At 42.7% G+C, this 22,896-nt stretch overlaps 1 protein-coding gene across 1 annotated transcript in view; it reads right to left on the bottom strand.

Moving 5' to 3' along the window:
- LOC138259410 (girdin-like) overlaps nucleotides 1–22,896 on the bottom strand; it is a 632,998-nt gene that overhangs the window by 534,639 nt on the left and 75,463 nt on the right. Inside the window, exons 2-3 of the mRNA XM_069207157.1 lie at nucleotides 11,993–12,135; nucleotides 10,039–10,132 (exon numbers count right to left, since the gene is read on the bottom strand). Of these exons, the coding sequence (XP_069063258.1) occupies nucleotides 10,039–10,132; nucleotides 11,993–12,135 (237 nt within the window). The remainder of the gene's footprint in view (nucleotides 1–10,038; nucleotides 10,133–11,992; nucleotides 12,136–22,896) is intronic.

Below are 22,896 nucleotides of genomic sequence, written 5' to 3'. Positions count from 1 at the left end.
GTCCTCGGCTCAACATCCTATTATTCTGAGCATGACATTTAGGGGGTTATTACAACTTTGGAGGAGGTGTTAATCCGTCCCAAAAGTGTCGGTAAAGTGGCGGATATACCACCAGCCGTATTACGAGTCCATTACATCCTATGGAACTCGTAATACGGCTGGTGGTATATCCGTCACTTTACCGTCACTTTTGGGACGGATTAACACCTCCTCCAAAGTTGTAATAACCCCCTTAATTTCCTAATGCCTAAAAAAAACTGTAACATTGGTTTTCTAAGGCCATATATACAAAAGTGGAAAAGAAAATTTGAGAAGTCTGTTCATGATAATTATGGCTAAGAGGAGCATCAGAACTAATCAGTTCCATATGGCTATACCAAATATCTCCTCCAGGATGCTATTTCCCAAGTGTTCTGCTACTGCAATTACAACTGTATGAATAAGCCCTAGGCCGATACTGTAAAGAAGGATGTATCTTGTGGCCACACAATTTAAAGCGAAACACAGTCCAGCTAAAGATGTTCTTAGATATAACTTCTCTCATGATGCCTACTATATATTGTCAAGAGGAGGTGTCTTAAGATTTTCATGTCCTTCATTCTAATCAAACGATAAGAGAACATGCACTTACATTAAAATGCGTGCAACAAATGAGTCACCTGAAAAGACAACTTGCTAAAGGTCACTGGAACAAAAATAGGTTCATGAAAATACCCAACTTGGGTATAAAAGCTGAGTGGGCTCGCAGAACTATTTATTAGCTAGGCAAAACTGTATGCTGCTCGTCTGCTGAAAATGAGTTATTTCATTATGGCGCTGTACGAAGTAAAGGAAACTAGAAAAGCCGCTCCACTAAAGTTCAATTCACACATATTCATGAGCTCAGAAACACCCTCATGAGCTTAGCGAGCTCAACATTAAACTACTGAACTGGCGCTGGCTTCCTGACTGGATGAAATTTACCCCTCAAACATTCTGATAATCAGATTACAAAATAGTCAAGAAGAGCGAAAGCATTGAAGGTGTGTGAAGATAAGTTTTATAATCACCGAAGGAATGAACTCTTTCTGTCACAGAAAAAGGAGGGAAAACCGAAATGCAAAACAAGGTTTCTTATACTAAATGGAAAAGTAAGTTGAAGTGGAAAGTTGTCTGCCTGTCTAACATTTCAAAGCAATCAGAAGAAAGATTAAAATGACCGTTCTGCAGTATTTGAGAAGCTAGTCTGTAAAATGTAAGTACGTGGCAATTAGATGAGGCATCTTCTCCTGCATCCTGTAGCGAAAGTCCAGTCTGCTGGGAATCCTGAATTGAACTTCAATTTAAATGTGAGCACGGGTTGAATACCACAGTGTCGACCATGAGTTCACTCTTAAAATAATCTTTTCGTCTGAGTTCCTAAAACGTTATACTAACCTGCACAACGATACAAGAAGAAAATAGTAAAGACATCTCTTCAGCAAGTTTCTCGAAAGTTTTTTTTTCGTGTAGGCAGGTGGCGATCGGGGATGGACAGGCACAGACAGGTTTGATTTAGGCACGTCAGCGTCGCAACCACTCAAGCACATCCGCTGAGCACATCTGGTGAGCGTCCCTGCAGCTGATGTACTTTTGTAAGATTGAGCTGGTTGACACAGGAAAAGGGGTCTGGACCACCAGTAAACACTACACTCAATAGAGCACTGTAAAGTAAGGCGCATCCGTGAAGGGAAATACCCCAAAATAACTTTGTAAAAGTAACAGCCAATAAAATGTGACTTATAAAACTGAGACCCCAGGACTCTTAAAATTAATCAAGTTTAAAATGAAAAACAACTGTGATTACTCTCATAGTAAAAATAAGCTTAATTTTGGTGGAATAAAACACACCAGGGTCAAAGTAGAGCAAAGATTGCATTGAGGCAACCCGGAGAGGGATATTACAACTTTATAGAGTAAGCTGATTCATTTCTGAGAAGTATGACAAATCATTAGATGGAATGGTCTTGCATGTAGTTAACTGTCTTTACACCGCTGTTTCTACATCTGTTCTCTTTAGTCATCGGTTCCCTGATTCCCAGGGCAAATGTGTAGCAGATTCTCATTTGCCTCATCTTCAGGTAACTTCTGATGTGCATTTCTTGTCATTCCACAGATAATTAAAGGTATCTGTATCCATTCATGTACTCAGTGTTGGCAATTTCAAAGTTCATGAAAGGCAGTGCATCAGAGCTCAACATCAATTTGAACTGAGAACTATGGTCGTGCTCTGGATAGTGTTTGTTCAGAAACGTCATCTTGTCGGGTCAGTCCTCCCTTTTCCGTTTGTTTGTCTGACAATTCCTGTAATCCTTTCTTCTGGCATTATGGGGGTCATTCCGACCCCGGCGGGCAGCGGGCGCCGCCCGCCGGGCTGAAACCGTCCAAACACCGCCCCGCGGTCAAATGACCGCGGGGACCATTCTAACTTTTCCGCTGGGCCGGCGGGCGATCTTCAAAAGATCGCCCGCCGGCCCAGCGGGAAAGCCCCAGCAAAGATGAAGCCGGCTCCGAATGGAGCCGGCGGATTTGCTGGGGTGCGACGGGTGCAGTTGCACCCGTCGCGATTTTCAGTGTCTGCCAAGCAGACACTGAAAATCTTAATGGGGCCCTGTTAGGGGGCCCCTGCACTGCCCATGCCAGTGGCATGGGCAGTGCAGGGGCCCCCAGGGGCCCCACGACACCCGTTCCCGCCAGCCTCTTCCTGGCGGTGTAAACCGCCAGGAACAGGCTGGCGGGAAGGGGGTCGGAATCCCCATGGCGGCGCATGCAGCGCCGCCATGGAGGATTCCCCCAGCCGGGGGAAATCCGGCGGGAAACCGCCGGACCCGGCTGGGCGACCGCGGCTTCACAGCCGCGGTCGGAATACCTGATGTAGCACCGCCAGCCTGTTGGCGGTGCTACCTCCGGCCTCCACCCTGGCGGTCTATGACCGCCAGGGTCGTAATGAGGCCCTATGACACGGCCTCCTATCACAATACCAGGTGTTCTTAATTAGTGGCTCCTAGGTCATCTGAATTAGCTGACGATGTCCAATTACTATTGGAACCTTACAATCAATGTTTCATTCGATCTAATTGCACCTCCGCAGGAAAGTTCTATGAAAAGTACCACATCTAAAAATACTCGATTTTCCCCTGAGCTACATGAAATGGAAACCTGAACACCCATTACGCAGAGATTAAGCTCTGCCTTTCACACTCAAATGACAAATGTGAAATCATAAATAAAAACTTGTTAAGTCTGCTATGGCCTTTTTCTATTCATAAAACAACTTTCTGCCCCTAACATGACTGCAGCCACATTTTCTACAATTAAGGAATTGAAAGACCTTCCCCTGTTGCCACACCTGTTTGGCTATAGGCCCAAGGGCACTCAAATTGTGTATGTCTTCGAGACAAATAATCTTTGCTGTTACATCATAGCTTGCTATATGCACATCCAACAACACCCCGTGTTTATCTAGGACTCTTCTTCCTTACGGCTAACCTGCATTTTTCCTACTTGGAAAAGATAACACTGGCCAACTGGTAAGAAATAGAAGACCGTCTGGCTCCTTAGCAGGCATTCTCCTGGACAAGTTTTACAAAGCTTACTACTATTAGACGATGCCCATGTAAGAAACTTAGGGCCTGATTTATAACTCAGCAGACTGGTTTCTCCGTCACAACGGTGACAGATATCTCGTCCGCCAAAATCTAAATCCCATCGGGCAAGTTCTAAATCAGGCCCTTATTTTTTTTAATGTATTTATTCACCTTAAAGTTGTCAGCAATAGAGCAACAAACAGTAAGAGAAAATAAAGAGGGCAGACGTACAAAACTGTACGAGAATAAAGATAAGCCAGTGACACTCAGTCAGATCATATCAGTCGGAACCCTATGAATCTCTCAATCCCCTTCCTCTAGAATAGAATGTTTCATAGATTTATGAGCAGGAAGATTTATATATGAAGGTCCATTTCTGTCCCCAGCCATTGAACTCCATTTGTGACCCTGGCAGTCAGTAAACTCTCCAGCTTCAGGCCGCAGTCACACACGCCGGGAGCAGCCTGGGAGCCAAGGCAATCCAATGTCTCACAAATGTTCAGGCGAGCAACTAGTGGCACCCATATGTCCTTGTCGAGAAGGCTTAGGAGCCCAGTAAGCATCTAACTGCTCGAAACAGTACACATCGTCCAGTAGCCAGCATCGTGTAGTGGGAATTGGTTGTCGCCCCAATGCATACTGAGCAGCCTCTTAGCAAGGGTAAGGAGCATGGCCGTAATACGTCATATGTGCTTCAGGATGTCCTGCACATACCCCATGGAGTAAGACCACTAATGGGGTTCTATCGATTTGACAGTCAGTGATGGCATCCACAGTGTGCAACACAGAATCCCAAAAGGTCATCAGTCCAGGGCAGCACCACGCTAGGGGCAGGAAATCTGCATCCAGTGCCCCACATCTCGCACACCTAGGGCCTCATTATGAGTGTGGAGGTCTATAGACCGTCACACTTGCAGTAACAGTCTGGACTGCCGCCAATGCATCGGTCCAACCGCTACATTACAACCCCGTCGGTTGGACCACCAGAGAACCACCAGCTCTGCCAGGATTTTGGATCCCGGTGGTCTGGAGGTGGCGGAGGTTCTAATCCACCTGGGCACTGGGGATTACCACCTCTTTTTCTGCTAGTGGTTTCATGGCAGTAAACACCGCCATGAAAAGGCTGGTGGAGAATAGATGGAGGGGGGCCCCCTGGCCAGCACCATTGCAATGTTCGCTGTGTGCTTTGCAGACAATAAACATTGCGAGGGTGCTGGTGCACCCTGCAGGCAACAGCATTGCCGCCGGCTCAATTATGAGCCGGAGACAATGATGTAGTCTGTTTCCCACTAGGCCAGCGTGCGGAAACTTAGGTTTCCTCCCACCAACCTACAAGAAGACCCATAATGGCTCTGGCTGGGAGGTCGCCGCTTAGGTGGCGGACACCCTGTCAGGAGTTTGACGGACTGAGTTTTCCATCCACCAAACACATATTGAGGCCCTGAGCCTCCTCCAGGAGGCCCATTTTACATAGGGCAAACGGAGTGCAATATAATCTATGAATGCATTTAAAGTGGATCAGGCGCCGTCTCTAATTCGGGGATAACATACTTGTCAGTGTACAACAGTGGACCCATTGTTTCTCTGTTAACTACACCTCCAAGTCCTGCTGCTAAAAAGCACCAGCCCTCGGGATATACAGCAGTGCTTTCTCTTGCATCATGGCATATAACATGGTGATGGGTTTCCTTGGGAAGGTGGCACCCAACATAGCTTCAAGTGCCTGGATCTCTGGGAGAGGAGCACGGAACGTTGGGAACACCTCCTATACGGAGGCAGGGAGTCTATGTATCAAAAAGGTGTCTAGCGGGGTGCTGTTCAGGTCAGCCTGTATGCTATGCATAGCGACAAAGGTGCCCCCAGGGAACAGTCACCCGATTGTCATTAACTGTGGCATTGTCCAGTCTGGCACACAACCTGAGGTCCACTGTATGTGGTAAAGCTGGGTTTTGTGTGGTGGAGCTCGGGCTAACGTTCAGGATTGCCAAGGCTGCCCACAGTCTGAGGCACTGCCATACCCAGACTGTAGAGTGGACAGTGTCCGCCTCAGCCCTGGGCATTTACGGTGGAAGACATATCACAGTCGACAACGGCCAGGGCACCCCATTTTACAATTCAAAAGTCACTTGGACTGGAAAGGAGTTGGGTGGTGCCAATAATATACACACTGGGCCTAAGCACAATAATAATACAGCTCCATGTCAGGGGCTCAGAGCCCCCGGCTCAAACGACCCGCCAATGACAAGGCAGTGAGGGAGGTGTGGAAGCGGGTAAAGAAACAGTTGAAGAGCAGAATGGGAATGTTCACAAAAAGATCCAGAACTTTGGGCAGAACAACCATTATGGCAATTGCAATTCTGCTCACCACAGAAAGCTGCAGCTTATTCCAAAATGGAACTCAGTCCTACAGTCAAGTCAGCTTTTTACCATATTTCTCATGCCACACCTCTTCTACATTCCTAATCATCCATGCATTTAAGTATTTAACGACAGTGTCAGCCCAAAACAATGTATACTCAAGGCTGGCCCTACTCGTACCCTGCATCAGAGGAAAAATACCAGACTTCACCCAATTCATCGTTATCCTCGAGAGGCTCCCATTTCTGACAAACCCCGAAGGACTGGAGATAAATTGCTGGCAGGATTTCGGATGTAAAGTTTGACATCAACCACATACATAGAGATAATCAGTCTAACCGCGCCATTCACCCATAAGCGCACTGTAAGATACATATAAAATAACCGGGATATGCTAAGCCTGTTCAGGAGGTGAAAGAAATACTCCCATTCGAGCGAATCAAATGCTTTAGCTGGAACCCAAAAAAAATCACAGCAGCCTGCAGCTCCGTAGTTAGGGTATGTAGCAGGGTAAACACTGTCCAAAGATTGTGGGCAGTTCACCATCCCAGACAAATCCCAAATGGTATGGCCAGGCAATAATCGGTATTAAAGGGGCCAACCAGCCTGCAATCAATCTGGCCAGTATTTTATTGTCCACATTCAACATAGAGAGCAGTCTGTAAGACTCACGGATTTCAGGATTTTTCTCTGGTTTGAGTGTAGTAACAATAGGGGCCTCCTGGAGAGATGGGGGAAGCCTACCAACCCTGAAGGCCTCTTCATAAATCACGAGCAAATGACGCACCAGCATCTGGGGATACTCCTTATAGAAAGAAGGCAGCAGCCCACCCAGCCCAGTCGCTTTGTCACCCGGCATTGCAAGGATCATTTGCACAGTATCCTCAAACGTGAATGGGACATCAAGGTACATCTTGTGTTTACTGTCCAGCCAAAGAAGCTGTATGGATTGCAAGTAAGCCGTCAATTGTTCCACAGACGGGTGGAACGTGGCTTGATACAAGAAGATGGATAATGGTCCATGTGATGCAATCAGTGTCAGTAAGCTTCTCCTCCAACTTGCCCACTATATGAGGGATGTAGTCTGCAGTCTGAGGCTTCAGAAGAAGGCTAGCCAGTGTCTTGCCCACTGTTCCACCTCCCCGTACACTCTGCCTCTGGAATCTGTGGTCATGCAATGCAACTCTCTGTCAGCCGGCACATTATACTCAGTGAGCTTTTGCTTAAGGTCTGTGAGCATTGTTTCACCCCCAGTTGTGTCATACTGCAATTCCAGACTGCAAATGCTAGTGTCAAAGGGCGTCAATCGGTCATGCAAGGATCTCATCATACACAGTTGTTTAAATATACATGTCCCCCTTATTAAGACCAGAAAAGCCTCCCAAAAGCTGCCCACAGAGGACACCTCTGAGAATTAAGGGTGTAGTAGTCACAATAACGGCTCGGATGTCCTCCTGAAAGGGTGGATCATGGAACCCCTCCGATGGGATCAGGCCTGCGAACGCCCTTGTATGCCCATCCTCAAACGAGAGCTCCATGAGCACCGGCGGAGTGATCCAATAGAGTTCTCGACAGGTGCTCCACTCGGACCACGCAGGGGCAGATATCCAGAGTGACCAGTCAGCCAGTAATCATTCTGTGAGTACGTGGTGCAGGTGCCCTCAACTGTGTTCACTTGCCGGAGTCACCACACGTCCACCAACAAATTATCCTGCATGATGTTGTTTAGTTGGTGAGCTTTCCATAGGTGCAAGTGTCTACTGGCACTAGGTCTGTGGAGAAATGAATCTAATATCACATTAAAGTCTCCTCCGAAGATCACAGAGCCGTGGCTCTGTCCCAATACCATCCGCCATAATTCTGTAAAGAAATCATGTTTTTCCATGTTAGGACCATACATGGAAATGAGTGTTAGACATTTCTCCCGCAGCTTACCAGATGGGATAATGTATCTGCCGTCTTTCTCATAAATCACCTTGGCAGGGTGTCACGGAGTCGCCCTGAGAATCACTACTGCCGCTTCCTGCACATTTGCCGGGTATAAAGCCACCTGTAGTTCAGCCACCCAACCCACCCATAGTCTATGCAGCATGTGTCCCATCAGAAGGGGCTCCTGTAAGAGTGCTATGTCTATAAGGTGACGATTAAGGTAGGCCTCATCTGTCGGGCCTTACAGGCATCATTCGTACCCCTCGTATTCCAGGAGATAAATCGGACCACAGGCAAGGAAGGCACTGGGCCATGTAAGATTTCTGGATGCCATGTATAATTTGTATAGGTGTGTCAAGGGGTGCCACAGGCTCAAGCCAAGGCAGTGTCTACTAATATATGTCATATGCAGTGTCTGAAGTATGTCAGCAATGTTAAGAACAACCATTCCTAGCTTCACCCACTCTGAAAACCGAAAATTTCCCAAGAACAATCCCACCCACCCTAGCCCCAAAACAGCAAAAATCCATTGAGGGGACCCAGCATACAAAAAACAATATATCAGGTAGATATGGGAAAATACTGCTAGGTTAGTCAGGTTGCCAGGTGAACTCCTCTCCCCGTAAGGGAAGATGGCTGGTCCCAACGTGAGAGTGGCTGACATAGCAGATGTTGAGGAGGCACAGCAATATTGTCAACAGGGGTGTACCCTAGCGACCCTATTACAACCGGGTACATCAATTTAGTATACAAGGAAAGGTTTGTAATAGGGACAAATGTTACAAACATTGTTACACCAATGTGTACCTCAATTAGTCACTGCAGATATAAAAAATACTTTCTTAGAACAAATTTCAATTCATCAAAATCATGCATTAGCCTGTTACTTAAAGCACTAAGCACCTGAAATGTGAAAACATCATATCTACTTCAAAGAGCATATAACAAACAGACAAATCACTAAAACACATACAGACACAAACTGTGCCAGATTTCTAGCTAAAAGTGCAGTTTAATACAGTCTTGCTCCAATCTTCCAATTTACTCCGTTAGATGTGGCGGTAGACTTATGAAATCAGTCCACATAGGAGGTAGTTTATAAAGAAAACACATTCAAAGGACACTTCCATAACCTTCTTTCCAAAGATGTGGTTCGCATGCACATGTTTAAATGGCTTTTCAGATTTCAAGCAACTCCTCCAAGGAAGGTGTCGGCCCGTTTTGGCCCCTATCAAATGCGGGCCTCATCAGGACCATGGAGGAAAAGAGGCACCTAATAAACAAATAATGTATACATTTATAATACACTGAGATTAAAAAGGTAACCGCTTAAGAACAATAGCACCTAAAGAAGAATATCAGGTGAGACCCCAGGCCAAACAGAAAAAATCAAGTAAATAATGAGGGCCAACTTAAGTTTAAAAAGGCCTATCTTGTATCGTTCTGCACCATAGTAGACGTGTTGCACGCCAAACTATAAAATGTTGAAAGATAGAAACAACAGCGATTAGTGACTAACCCAGGTGAATTCAGTGGGAGGTGCATCATGACTAGGAATATGCCAAAAATATCTACACCACACATTACCTAAGTCAAAACCTAAGTCAGAACAAGGATGAACATGCACATTTATCCAGGCATAGTCGTCTTTCAATTAAATTATTCATGAAGCGGACACGCTGGGCAGCACAGGCCTGTGTTTGATGTTGTAGTGGTCTAACCAAATTAGGCAACCATGAGCTAAACATACTGCTGTCAACCCACATAAAACATTGTTATCTGTAACGAAACCAGACACAACCAGGTCTGAGAGAAATAACTTCACATAATACACAGTGAATACCCGCCCGAGTACTCACAGAATGGCAGAAAACGTGTCCCGCGCTCAAAAGGTACCTCCCTTGTATCCATAGATTCTGAATATAATTCTTACGTGGTGCTGGCACTGGACCCTGTTTTTCTGGGGTTCTGGACTTCCTCCTCTCTCTGGCGGTATAGACTCCTCTCTAAGGGGTCTGGATCTATTTTTTAGGACTGGGATAACCCTGTAGCCCTTTGTTGAGTTGATTCCCTTATTGGTCAAAACCCTCTAAAATTAGAGTCTCTCTCCTCTCCATCTAGTGCAGAGAAATGCTGTGTCACTTACCTGGTAGAAAGCCTGAAGGTGCTGGCGCAGGATGAAAAGGTTTTGCTGGCTCCGCGCTTTTGGACAGCTCCGTACTGTCCTTGGATTGGGGTCGCTGCCATGGAAACAGAAGACAGAGGACAAGTGAGAAATACACCAATTGCAAAGCCCTGGGTCTTGGCGCAAAGAGGAGAAACGGGCAGCCAATCTCATACTAGGCTATCCAATGTGTAGGAGGGAAGAAGGTGGAGTGGAACAGGTGATATTCTATGCTCCTATCTGCCACACACCACATCTCATTTTGTTCTTAGGAAGTTACTAGTGGCCATTTCCAAGACTGTGCCCTATGGGGAGGGGAGACAATGAGCTCCTGAAAGAATCTTTCTAACTTTCTCATTCACTCCTGCTCCTCCTCTAACATTCCCACCAAGACTCGGGGGGGTGTAATTCAGGAATTTAGGGTTGAGTAGCCTGCCTTTCATTCTTGGACAGATCTTGATCCTTGATGGAGCACAGCCTGCCAAGCTTTTACCCAGTGACCTGGCTGGCCCCCTCCTCCTCCATAATCAGCTTTCTAAACTTGTACAGACAGGTATAAGAGACTGGATAGGCCAGTGGAAACAGTTTGCCTTGCAGATGTCTGTGGTAAAATAGCCCTAAAAGGTAGATCAGGACAGGATTTTCCCCTTTTCTTTTATGTCTTTCATTAAAAGATAAACATTTCTTTCTTCCTGTTACACACTTTGGTTATAATTTAACTTTGGAGGCACGTCTTAAGTACACTCTAGTTTGAAGGGATTTCTCTTCAAAGGAGAGAAAAGAGGGAAACCCAATTAAATGGATTTGCTCTGAGTCAAGGGAGTGATTTAGAATTTGGTGGATGGGTTATTTGGTCACAAACAAGACAGATATACTGTCTGCCTTATTACCCGTGCATTTTATCATACAGTACTTCTCATAAAGTGCACAGGATATCCATCACATTTGTAACACAACAACCTGCTCGCCAAACTCTAAACCAGGCCCTGAGTTTCCTTCCTACAGAACAGAAGAGCCTAATCAGAATCAGCTACTAAATATGTTTCGCTACAGAGCTGGAGACTCACTCCCTCTTAGTTTGAAGATCTCTCCTACTCTTTGTGAAACCTAAAGCCATTACCAGCTGAAAAAAGTTTAGGGCAGGGCTCTCTATTGATAATAAAAGAAATTAACTTGTTGAGAAAAGACTCGGAGTGCCTTTTAGCTGAGCTCTAAAAGTTTATTTCGCAAGCTAAATAGGAACTCACAAATTAATTTTATTTCATGATTATATTTTGCTTTGAAATGCGCTTTCATTAACTCCTTATATTCCACCTTATATTCCAGCCCAGTCACTAGTTTAAGCGGGATGATAAAGGAAAGCCCTCTTATATGTGAAGGAAGTGCTAACTTCACAGAAGCATACATCTGCAGAATTTCCTCCATCATAGGGCAGGAAAAATGAACATGAAGACATATATCTGATAATGAAGCATTAAAACTAAAGTACCTGGCCTTAGCTAAGATACGCTGTACCTAACAAGTAAACAGAAGTTAAAAAATATATAGGCAAAGGGATGTAACGTGGAAGGACAACTTTCAAATGCGATTATGATGTTTGCTAATAGCATGATTTAGAGTTCAGCACACATGAAAAATCCTCCGATTTGTGAATGAACTTCTAAATCCAAAGTAAAATCTGCAGGCGGAGTTCTTGCCAACCTAGACACTAGGGTTAACGAAATGTAACTAGTGGCTGTCAGTGGATTCATTTTTGTAAACTATGTCAGAGATGGCTAGAATTTCATTTATTCACTTGATTACTTGAAATGGGTTCACACAGCAACCTAAAGGAGCTGGCAATGACAGAGCAGAAATATGGGAAAGGGCAAGGATGTAAAAAGTTAGGGATGGAACCAGGAAAGCTTGCATAGCTGATATTCTTGCTTGTACTCACATCATTCTCATCACTTTGCTGAGGAAGGCACCATTTGATAACCAGAGGAATTCCTGCTGACTTTCAGTGGGTGCTGTCTGGACCTCCAGGTAAGGAGAGGGAGGTTCACCTCTGTCCTCTATCATATCTTCGAATGTCCTCACCTGAAAAAGAGAGACACAAAGAGCATGGTCAGTTATGTTGTTTGCTGTCAATGATCCTGTTTGTGACTGTGATGCACTCTGCTGTGGATGGTCAGTGGTGCTAGTCTTGGGCTGTGGAGCTGGCCATGGTAAATGGTGTTAGGCATCGTCAATAGACCTGGTTGGGATGTTAGTCATAGTCAGTGGTACTGTCCACGGCCAGTGGTAATAGCCACTGTCACTGGTGTTGGTCGTGGTCAGTGCTGTAGATAATGGTAGGTTAAGGTCCATGATGTTGGTCATAATCAGAGTTGTCAATATAGTTGTCAAAAATATAAATTTTGAATTATCTGACTGTGTTATAGCTCATTTTAATTTTATGTTATTTGTATAACTTAATATTTTTCAATATAGTTTGTTATTTAATGACATTTATAATTTTTAATTTAATTGCTAATAGTAATTTAAAGTATGGAAGTGGGTTGCTGGGTTTGTAGGGTACAGGGTGGAAAGCTAATGAGGTAATAATTAATTAACTAATTATTAATTTATTTTAAATTGGTTAATTGAATATAATGTAAACAGTGTGATAATTATATATTTTTATTATATGTTAGGTGAGGGTTGCTGGGTTTGTAGGGGTATATAATGGTAGGTTAATTAAGTAATATAATTATTACTTATACATGTTTTATTAATTATTTAATTGACTATTAATGGTGTAAGTTGTATAATAATTATAGTTTTTTAGGTTGCATATTAGGTGCGGGTTGCTGGGTTTGTAAGGGTATAGGGTGGGAAGTTAAGGAATAATTTATTAACAATTATTAATTTTTAAATATTTAATGGATTAATGGATTAATTATGTAATTGTCTACTAATCCTATTTTTATTTATACATTAGGTGTGGGGTGCTCAGTTTGTAGGTGTATAGAATGGGAAGTTAATTACATAATAATCAATTAATTTAATAATAATTATTTAATTGATTAGTAATCATGTAACTTGTGCAATAATTATAGACTTTACGTTATATATTGGGTGCAGGCTGCTGCGGTGGTAGGAGCATAGAGTGGGAAGTTATTAAAGTATTAATTGATTATTATTTACTAATTTATGAATAATGTTTTATTTGACTATTAAATCTTGTGTTATACTTATTTATTTTAGTTAGATTTTAAGTGTGGGTTGCTAGGTTGGTGGGGTTATAGTGTGGGAAGGTAAGTTAGTAAAAAATATTTTTATTGATAAATAAATTGTTTAATAATCATGTAAATTGTTCAATTGTTTATTTTTATATATCATTTATTTTCATGTTAATCATTTTTTTCTCATTAAGAGTTTTATATTTGTTGTAAATTAATAGGATTATTTAGATGTTGTGTGTTTAAAGTGAAGTACTTTACCTACTGTTGCATAGAATGGAGTGATAATAGTAAATTGTACCTCTCTGAAGTCCAACACTTTCTGTAGTTGTGCAGACTGGAATAGGAATAGTAAATCATGCCTCTCTGAATTACAAACTTTCCCTACTGTTGCACAGAATGGCGTAGGAATAGCAAATTCATTTAATCCCCCTCAAGTCCATTGCTTTCACCATTGTTGCACAGATAAGAGTGAGAATAGTAAATTCAATACCTCCAGAGTTCATTGCTTTCCCTACTATTGCACAGACTGGAGTGGGAATAGCAAATTTAACCCCTCCAAAGTCCAATGCTTTCCCTATTTCTATTATTGTTGGACTTTTCCTAATATTGTTTAAATATAGCTATTATTATTATTTGTTTATTTTTTACTTTTAATTCATTTGATTATTTTTATCATTAATAAAGTAAATGTTTTTTTCTGGATTTCTGAATTTTTATATTTTATTATTTTGGTAATTTTTAACGTTTTGAAATTGATATCTTTTAGGAGATATATGTGTGTTTTTATAACAATACACTTAAAAAATAATTAAAAAAATGTAAAACATGTTTTCAATAAGTGTTACTTTCTACATTTACACACACATCTGTATGTGTGTATTTATATAATTATATATTATATAGTATTCATTAGATAAAATCATTGAATTTACATTATATTATTAATGTCATATATTAAAATATTTACGATTTACTATTTTAAACTATACATATTAAACAATATTTTTGTATGTTTTTTAACGATATTAGTGTAAAATGATATTTTTTTCAATATTCTTGTGCTTACTATTATACGTATAGGAAAACAATATTTTTGTAATCGATATTTTTGATACAGCATTTTTGGTTACAATATTGTTAGTTCCTATATTATGTCAGAGATCCTCAACTTGAATGTGCTCCCAGGTCAATAGTTTGGGATAAAAATTAAGTAGAAGTAAAACCCCATAAATATTACTTGCCTTTCTTTTGTATAACCATTTTGCATCAGGAAAGTCACACCCCTGGGGTTGGCTGGAGTAAAGGTTGAGAGGCACCACAAAAAATCTGAGCACCTTGAGCAGTGCAGGATAAGCTATCGGCATAATCAGCATCTCAGTCTTACTAGGCCAGAGTTAAAAATCCACAATTTATGATGGCCATCTAATAATCAGGTGGTGCCCTCCCAGTGAGTGCTAAGGGGAAATCACTTTGTTCACAAAAAAAGTCAGGGATTCTAACCAGAAAAGTGGAAGTCTGCCCCAGTTTCAAATGTCCTATCTGTCCTTTGATGACCCGCCCACTTTATGTACAATTGTATGTAAGTGCAGATCAAGTGACATATTACAGAACCAATGCTGATCTTCCATTTGTCCAAAACCTTGAAGCAGATCCAAAAATATGCCTGAATAAAAAATGAGCTTGTTTAGAAAAAAATCATTTGAAGATATTCGTTAAGAACACTTCTTTGTGCATCAATGTACCATGATTTCATACTAAGAGATGTCCTTTTGTATGACTAGCTCACGTCTAAGCTGCTGTAATTTTTTTAGTTTAAATATCTGCTATTGTTTACAGGATGTTAGAGCAGCTTGATTTTTACAGCTGTTTTTAATAAACAATGATGTTAAACGGCATGGGACTTATGGGAGTTTCTACACCTAAGCTTGGGAGGGTTTCCATAATTAAACTTTGGGGCTGAAACTATTCCCACTAAACAATTGCCAGGACAGGGAACGTGCCCTGTCACAGTTGAAAAGCACCCTACACGTTCTTACCAATCATTTGAACATTAAAATCAAGAGGGTGGAATCCGAGGGAGTCTATGTGACACAGGAGAATGCACTGTGGAGGCAAGCAAAGTAGGCTTAGAACGTGAAGATGAACGCATGAACTGTGGTTTGTCAAAATACCCTGGGGGTAGCAAAGTTGACATCATGCACCTTTTCACCACCTTCACATCACAAAGGTTGACCAGTTGCAGTACACTTTGCCTTATAACAGCCACCTATCTGCTGTGAGGGACCCATGAAAAGGGCAAGCAGTGTAAACTACAGGCAGCAAAGCATAATCGTAGACGACATTTAACTGCTTGTTCCTGCCACTGCCTTTGTGACACCTGAAATCAGAAGTAGTAATATCAAAGGCTAGGGAGCCATGGGGTAAGGCAGGGGAAGCCCTAGGTAGCCCTCACAGACGTGCATGGCTAATCCCACCTAATGGACTCCAAAGGAAAAGAAAATGGAGAAACTGAAAGTAAAATTCCAGACTTGCCTGGAGGGTCAATGGAGAAGAGTCCCATCACTTGAGCTTTGTAGGACTCGGTGGAGATGCCAATTAATTAAAGAGAGCTCTAGCCCAAGAGCTGTTGGGAGTGTACCTGGAAGTACTATATCATGTATTCATTGGGGGAATGCAACTACGGAAGCAGGAAGCAGGAGATGGAGACTGTTGCAAAGGAACGATAAGCGCACAACCTGAAAAAGCATGTACAGCATATCCAAGGAGACGAGAAGGGTGTAGAAAAAGAAAAAAATCACAAGGGTGAGAAAGAGCAGTACCTTGAGAAACAACTCCCAAAGGTTCTCATTTGCGGTTAACAGCTGATCAGACACTGCGGAGGCATCGTGACCTGGACACACACAATCAGCGAAGAGGTAAGCCTATTTAATTATGAAAGGCAGACAGACATCGGGGGGGGGGGGGGCAACGGAGCCTGTGCAGTGTAAATATGATAAAATAATTAAACAATTAAGCAAAGGTGATACTGGAGGTATGGTGTGAGTGCTGTATAGAAGCATACAGGCATAGGCTGAGAGTTTTGTTACATTAATCTGTGTAGAAAGAGTAATTTTCTCAGCACTTTCGGCATCGCACAATAGCTATGGACAGGTCAGTAAGGTATTTAGTGCTACATCAAGATTTAGTAGTGTGTGCATTTATGTATTTCATACGGGTGATCACACTCCTATGAAAAATTATACATAGGTATACATACTTAATGTCAGAATCCAGCTAGCAGGGAATGGCCAGCTTAGTGGAGGAGATGATGAAAATGGGAGGAACAAAAACTGCAGGCATTCCCACTACATCGTAAGCTAGTTAAATCATGTTTCGTCTGTCTGCAAAATATTGTAATACTCGATAAACAACCTTATCTGCGAAAGCAGAATTTCTTCAGCCAAAATATGTTTTTACTGCACTGCCAGTGTGTTTTGCAGGGATAAATGTATACATGCCCCTCATTGCTCAGTCAGAAAGTTAGATCACCTTATCGTGTTATGGTCTGTTCGTTCACAAAGTTGGATCACCTCCTCGTGTCATGGTCTGGGCTGCAGCTTCAGACTTGATGCTCTGAAACTACCCTGGAAGAGCGGGTCTTTAGCTTTCTAGACACTGAGTTGTACTATAAGGCAAGCACTCGGTTAGCTCACTACCAGAGAGGTGACAACTGGGAGAAACGCCTTCTGAGGAGGACTTATGGATGGGATGCGTTCCCAAAGCTTGTATGTTATCCATCAGGTAGAGCTGGTGTGGTACAGAGTGGAAAAGATGGTCATGAGACAATCTCCTCTTTCAAAAGAAATGCAACTATTGTCCACATGGCCATTAATAAAGATTGCACAGGATATGTGAACGGCAAGATGGTGGAAGGAGATGACACACTTGGAGATCTCTATCTGAGTTGCTAGTTTTTCACTTATGAAGAAGAACAGAAGTGTTTCAGGATTGGGGCTGGTCAATTCTTACAGTATGAAGACTTAGTACAGGTGGCTAAGAAAGTATGAAGACAATATCCTGAAGTCCCGCAAAATAAACAGACAATGGAAATGAGGAACAGCATGGCAGAAAGTGGAGGACTAAAGCCGTGCTGAAGTATCTGGAGACAAATGGAAACAGAATTGGCCAGGTTATGTAGCCAGGCTCAAACTGCTCAAGAAAAGTGAGAGCAGTCAGAAAACAGGGTTTCTTTATAGATTAACTTGGTGGAGACTTTAAAGAGCTTCAGTGCCCAAAACACTGAAAGCGCATTCTGGATGACACCAACATGGGCCACTATCACAAGACAAGATTCAAAATGTCTTAAACCTGAAGACAGAAATCACTGCATTGACCTGACCTGACCATAATCCCGGACTATAAGGACTAAAAGGGGTGCAAGAGACTGTTTATTGAAAGTGGGTCATGAGTGATGTGATGGGTGTACGAGGTGGTCGAAGGAGCAGATGGTGAGGGAATGGAAATAATCTTATATAGTTATCTGTATGTTCAAAACTTAAATATAAAGCTATTTAAACTTAAATACACAGCCACATTTTTGTACTTCAAAAATTTCCTGCCACGTTCCAGCAGGTGATGAATGATACTTTCTAGGTGACTGGCGAATAGCCACGGGTGTACTGCTGTATGTCTATGACACCATAGCATGTGAAGTACTGTCAGCATCATTTGTGCATGCTGGATGATGTGCTGGCTTTCATTAAGAGATGTTCTGCTTTCCTACATATCTCCTATCGGAGCTTACAGAACCTCTCTGGAATACAATTCTGAGTTCAAAGAAGACCTTTATTGTTGTTAATTCTCCCCCGCCCACAAGTTCTTGAGAGACGAAATTAGTAGATTTCAAGCACACGTTTAAAAGAGTAGTCGCAGCAATGAAAGCAAAATATATCACAGTACTTCTCAGTTGCAATGTACACAGCAAATATATAATATAACTGCAAAGCAAAGCATAAAAATCAAATTCATCACCGTATGGGCAAGGCGGTAGGGCCTAACTCAGCTTCATCTTTCTGGGGTCTGCAAGTTGATGACTCCGGTCAACTGCGAGAAAGAGATTATCTACCCAAACGGGAGACTGGCAACTGACGTCTAGCTCCAGCCTGAAGTCAAGCAGATTTGAATCTAACTCACTGTAGCCCAGAGTCATCTTTAAAAGCAAACTCAGTGTGAGATCTGAACGACCTTGGAGAATGGCCAGTTCTCTTGAGCCATTCCGCTCTCAGACTGGATTGCGAGGTAAAACACAAAATCTACGTGCTCTTATTAGCTAAGGTCTGGTGTGAAGAAAACAGCTTGGTCCATCTTGTGGAAAAACACAGCTTGGAAAAAACACAGACATCTCTGCAATGTCTCAACTGCAATGTCTAACCCTACGTTAAAGCCAATAGGCAGCTAACCTAAATATCAAATGTAATGTCAAAGCCAATAGGCAGCTAACCTAAATATCAAATGTAATGTCTAATATCATGTCAAAGCCAATAGACAACTAAACTGAATACAGAATGTAATGGCTAATGCCATGTCAAAGCTAATAGGCAGCTGAACCAAATACAAAATGTAATGGCTAATGCCATGTCAAAGCCAATAGGCGGCTAAACTGAATACAGAAAGTAATGGCTAATGCCATGTCAAAGCCAATAGGCGGCTAAGCTGAACAAAACATATAATGTGCTACTGGTGAACATTGAGCAACTAATATGCGCAGTGGTGAAACACAAAGTCATTGGTCAAACACAATTTATAGCATCACAAGAGACTAATGGGTTAACTGAAAAAAACCAATGGCTACTGGCTTGCATGAGGTCAATTCGGCTAGACAGCATGTAGTAGAAAGAGAGGATCTGCTTTGGTTACTGACAGTGAAAGGTAAGATGGCCCTTCTACTCAGGGCCATGTTTTGGGCGGTGTGAGCCGTGCGACCGCACCGGGCGCTGACCTTAGGGGGCGCTGTGCTTGGCAATAACTTACGAAACTTGCGATTTAAAAGCACCTGCTGAAAAGTTCCTTGCACGTTTAGCCTCCAAGAAACAAGTAAAAGTGTCAAGATACCTCTTGTGATTAATGTTCCTGCTAGAGAGAGAGATAGGGGCTTTGCCTAGCGGCAGCGTTGGCTCAACATAAGGTAGCATGGAGGGTTAATATGCCTGCTGCAAAAAACAGAACTATGGGGCATATTTAAGAAAAGTGGCGCTGCACACAGTGCTGCACCACTTTTCTTGCACCCCTTAGTGCCCCATAATGCCACCATGTGTACATATTTAAAATATGGCGCACCATGGCGGTAGTTAGGGGACTAGCGTCAGAATTCTTTACACTAGTCCAGCCCTTTGCAGGATTAGCATTAAAAATGTTGACACTAATCTTGCAAAACACCCAGGGGCCCATTGTAACCAATGGAAGCCTCCTTTTAATGCCTGCTCTGAGCAGGTGTTAAAAGTGCCGGAAACAAATTACGCAAAGAAATCTGACAGATTTCTTTTCGTCATTTTTTTGGGCCCCCTAATGGTGGAATGCCCCCTTTGCATACATTATGCCTGGTGCAGGCATAATGTAGTGCAAAGGGTTACAAAGTGGCGCAATACATGCATTGCACCTCTTTGTAAATATGGCACAGCGTTTTTGGCCTTCTAACACCACATTAGTGTAAGAAAACAACAATAATGTGGCGTTAAAATGGCATTAGGGGCTCTTAAATATGCCCCTATGGCCGTGCTTAATTTGTGCTTGTTGTTTCCGGTGCAAAGCACCAGCACTTATTTTTGAGGGCGGGCGCTTATTTTTCTGCCTCAAGCATTTACTGCTAGAAAAAGGCACATATGGGAAAGACTGAGGAAGAGAAAAACAAAAAAGCCTCACAATGGGAACAAAAGAGAAATCCGCAAGAGTGAGCTGAAGGGGCAGGAAGTGCCTGTAAATGGATTGAAGAGGCCCAAGATGGCTTCACGATTCCGCTGACTCTGTATTTTGTGTTCACACATTTAATTGCAGCAGCTGCATGTTTAAGAGGAGGGCCTTCGGCACCGGCACCTTTTTATTTACAAATTAAGAACTGCTCTTTGGGGCATATTTGAAAAAAGTGGCGCTGCACGCAGTGCTGTGCGACTTTTCTTGCGTCCCTTAGCACCCTCCCTAACGCCACCATGTGTGCATCACATTTAAAATACGGTGCACCATGGCGGTAGTTAGGGGACTAGCGTCAGAATTTTTTATGGTAATCCGGTGCTTTTGCAGGATTAGCATCACAAATGTTGACGCTAATCCTGCAAAGCAGCCAGAGGCCCATTGTAACCAATGGAAGCCTCCTTTTAATGCCTGCTCTGAGCAGGCATTAAAAGTGCTGGAAAAAAAATGACGCAAAGAAATCAGTGAGATTTCTTTGCACCATTTTATTTGCCCCCCAACTGGGGCGGTGCCCCCTTTGCATACATTATGCCTGGCGCAGGTATAATGTAGCGCAAATGGTTACAAAGTGGCACAATGTATGCGTTGCACCACTTTGTAAATATGGCACTGCGTTTTTGGCCTTCTAACGCCACATTAGCATAATAAAATTACGCAAATGAGGCATTAGAATGGCACTAGGGGCTCTTAAATATGCCCCTATATTTTAAGTGGCTAGCTGAGTGGATTAGTAAAGCCCAGCCTTTACAAGTGCTTTAAAACACATGAATGTATGTGAAAGGGGAGCGATGGAGAAATGAGGGGCACAATTGCCGGGTGGTAGTGAGTGAAACTGAGGAGGAGGTCATAGGGTGGGGGGGAGCCACAATAAACTGTCACACAGGACGCCACCAGTCCTAAAGCCGGCCCTGCTTCTACTTTTTTTCTTTTTAAAAAAAATATTTTTTCTTTCTTTTTTCCATAAAGAAATACAATATATGATTAGACCTTCTTCAATTGGAGAGAGACATTTCCCCCGATTATCACCAAAAAAGGAAGCATCGACTTAATACATCAATCATTAGCCATGAGCCAATTCCGAAATTGTCCCCAGATAACATTCCTTTTCCTCCTAGCCAATCTCCCCTTCCGTTCATACAGGGAGATCTCCAGATGGTACACTGATATTAGCCTGCCCAACCACTGCTGCCATGATGGTGGTTGCATACTCAACCATACGGAGGAGATACATAATCGATATACCACCATGGCAAGAAAAATAAACGCCCTCTGTCGTCCCCTTGTTTGTTCAGCAACCCCTAGAACCATGATTTCTGGGGTGAGGACCACGTCATACCCAAAATTTCTTTTATCACAAGTTGCATACCATCTCTCAGTGTCGTTAATTCTCTGCACGTAGCAAACATATGGATTACATCTGTTCCATGGTCCCCGCACCTTGGACAATTAATTCCGCATGACCCCCCCCACTTGGCAAGGTGGGCCGGTGTATAATACAAGTCAAACACAGTTTTATAATGTTGTGCCGGTAGAGACGGAGAGAGTAACATAGTATGACCTAACTCGAGTGAATTAAAAAAATTAACACTTCCATCCACCAGTTTACCGCTCCACCGTTCACTATGCTTCCCCAAGTCATTGGGTTGCTCTGCCATTAATAAGGAGTAGATTACTTTGATAGTCATGTTAGATTCTCCCAGAATATTTTTTAGCAATTGGTTGCTTTTAAACCCCTGTGGCCCACCCGTTTTCTTGCTCAAAAAGTCTTGTACCTGTAAAAATTATAAAAAATCCCTTTGTTCTAAGCCATACCGTTCTTGAAGACTCGTAAATGTCTTTACTCCAGTGTCATCAAAAAAATCTCCTAGCCTCGCTATACCTTTGGAGGTCCATTTTACCATATAGTTATCCTTAAAAATTTCCGGGAGCGATGGATTATTCTTAATTAGGGTATAGTAGTTGAATCTTCCGAGCCCATTCTTTGTACGCCACGGCCGCCAACATTTATAGGCCGCCTCTAATACCTTGTACCGGGTTTTCTTATAATACCCTGGTTCGTGGAAAGTTAACAAGCACCCCTTAGAGGCAGAGCCCACAAGCAGTTTGTAGATATTAGGGATATTGGGGATGCCTTCCACCCTGTTCTACCCTGGTCTTTCCCCCCATAATGGGCGCATATATTGGAATGCAGCTGCCAGTTGATATAACTTCAAATTAGGCAAGGCCCACCCCCCCCTTTTCGCGAGGTAGAGACATAAGCTTGGCCGATCTTCTGCACTTGCCATATGCCCAAATAAATCTCATAATTATCCGTTCCATATCTTCAAACCGAGATTTTGTAAAGTTCAAGGGTATGGTCCGGAATAGATACAATAATTTGGGGAGAAGAATCATTTTGACCATGTTACATATCCCTATTATAGTCATATGCAAATTATTCCATCTATACATATCATTTTTAGCCTTTGCCAATATTGGATCTAAGTTCAGACTGATGATTTCTCCTACTCTTGGTGAGATACTGATGCCCAGGTATATTGCATGTTCCACCCTCCGATTGTCCTGTGAGTTCGTATATTGATTAACCAATAGCTGAGTTTTAGTTCTATTTAACAAATACCCAGAAAAGGTCCCGCACTTGGCCGTGACCTCTTCGATTTCTTTCAGTGCTGCATCCGGGTTGGAGGTTATA

The sequence above is a fragment of the Pleurodeles waltl genome, chromosome 9 (assembly GCF_031143425.1).
Source record: "Pleurodeles waltl isolate 20211129_DDA chromosome 9, aPleWal1.hap1.20221129, whole genome shotgun sequence".
Classification (NCBI taxonomy): domain Eukaryota; kingdom Metazoa; phylum Chordata; class Amphibia; order Caudata; family Salamandridae; genus Pleurodeles; species Pleurodeles waltl.
Note: the sequence above shows the minus strand (reverse complement) of the source record. Positions and strands in the feature narration are given on the sequence as shown.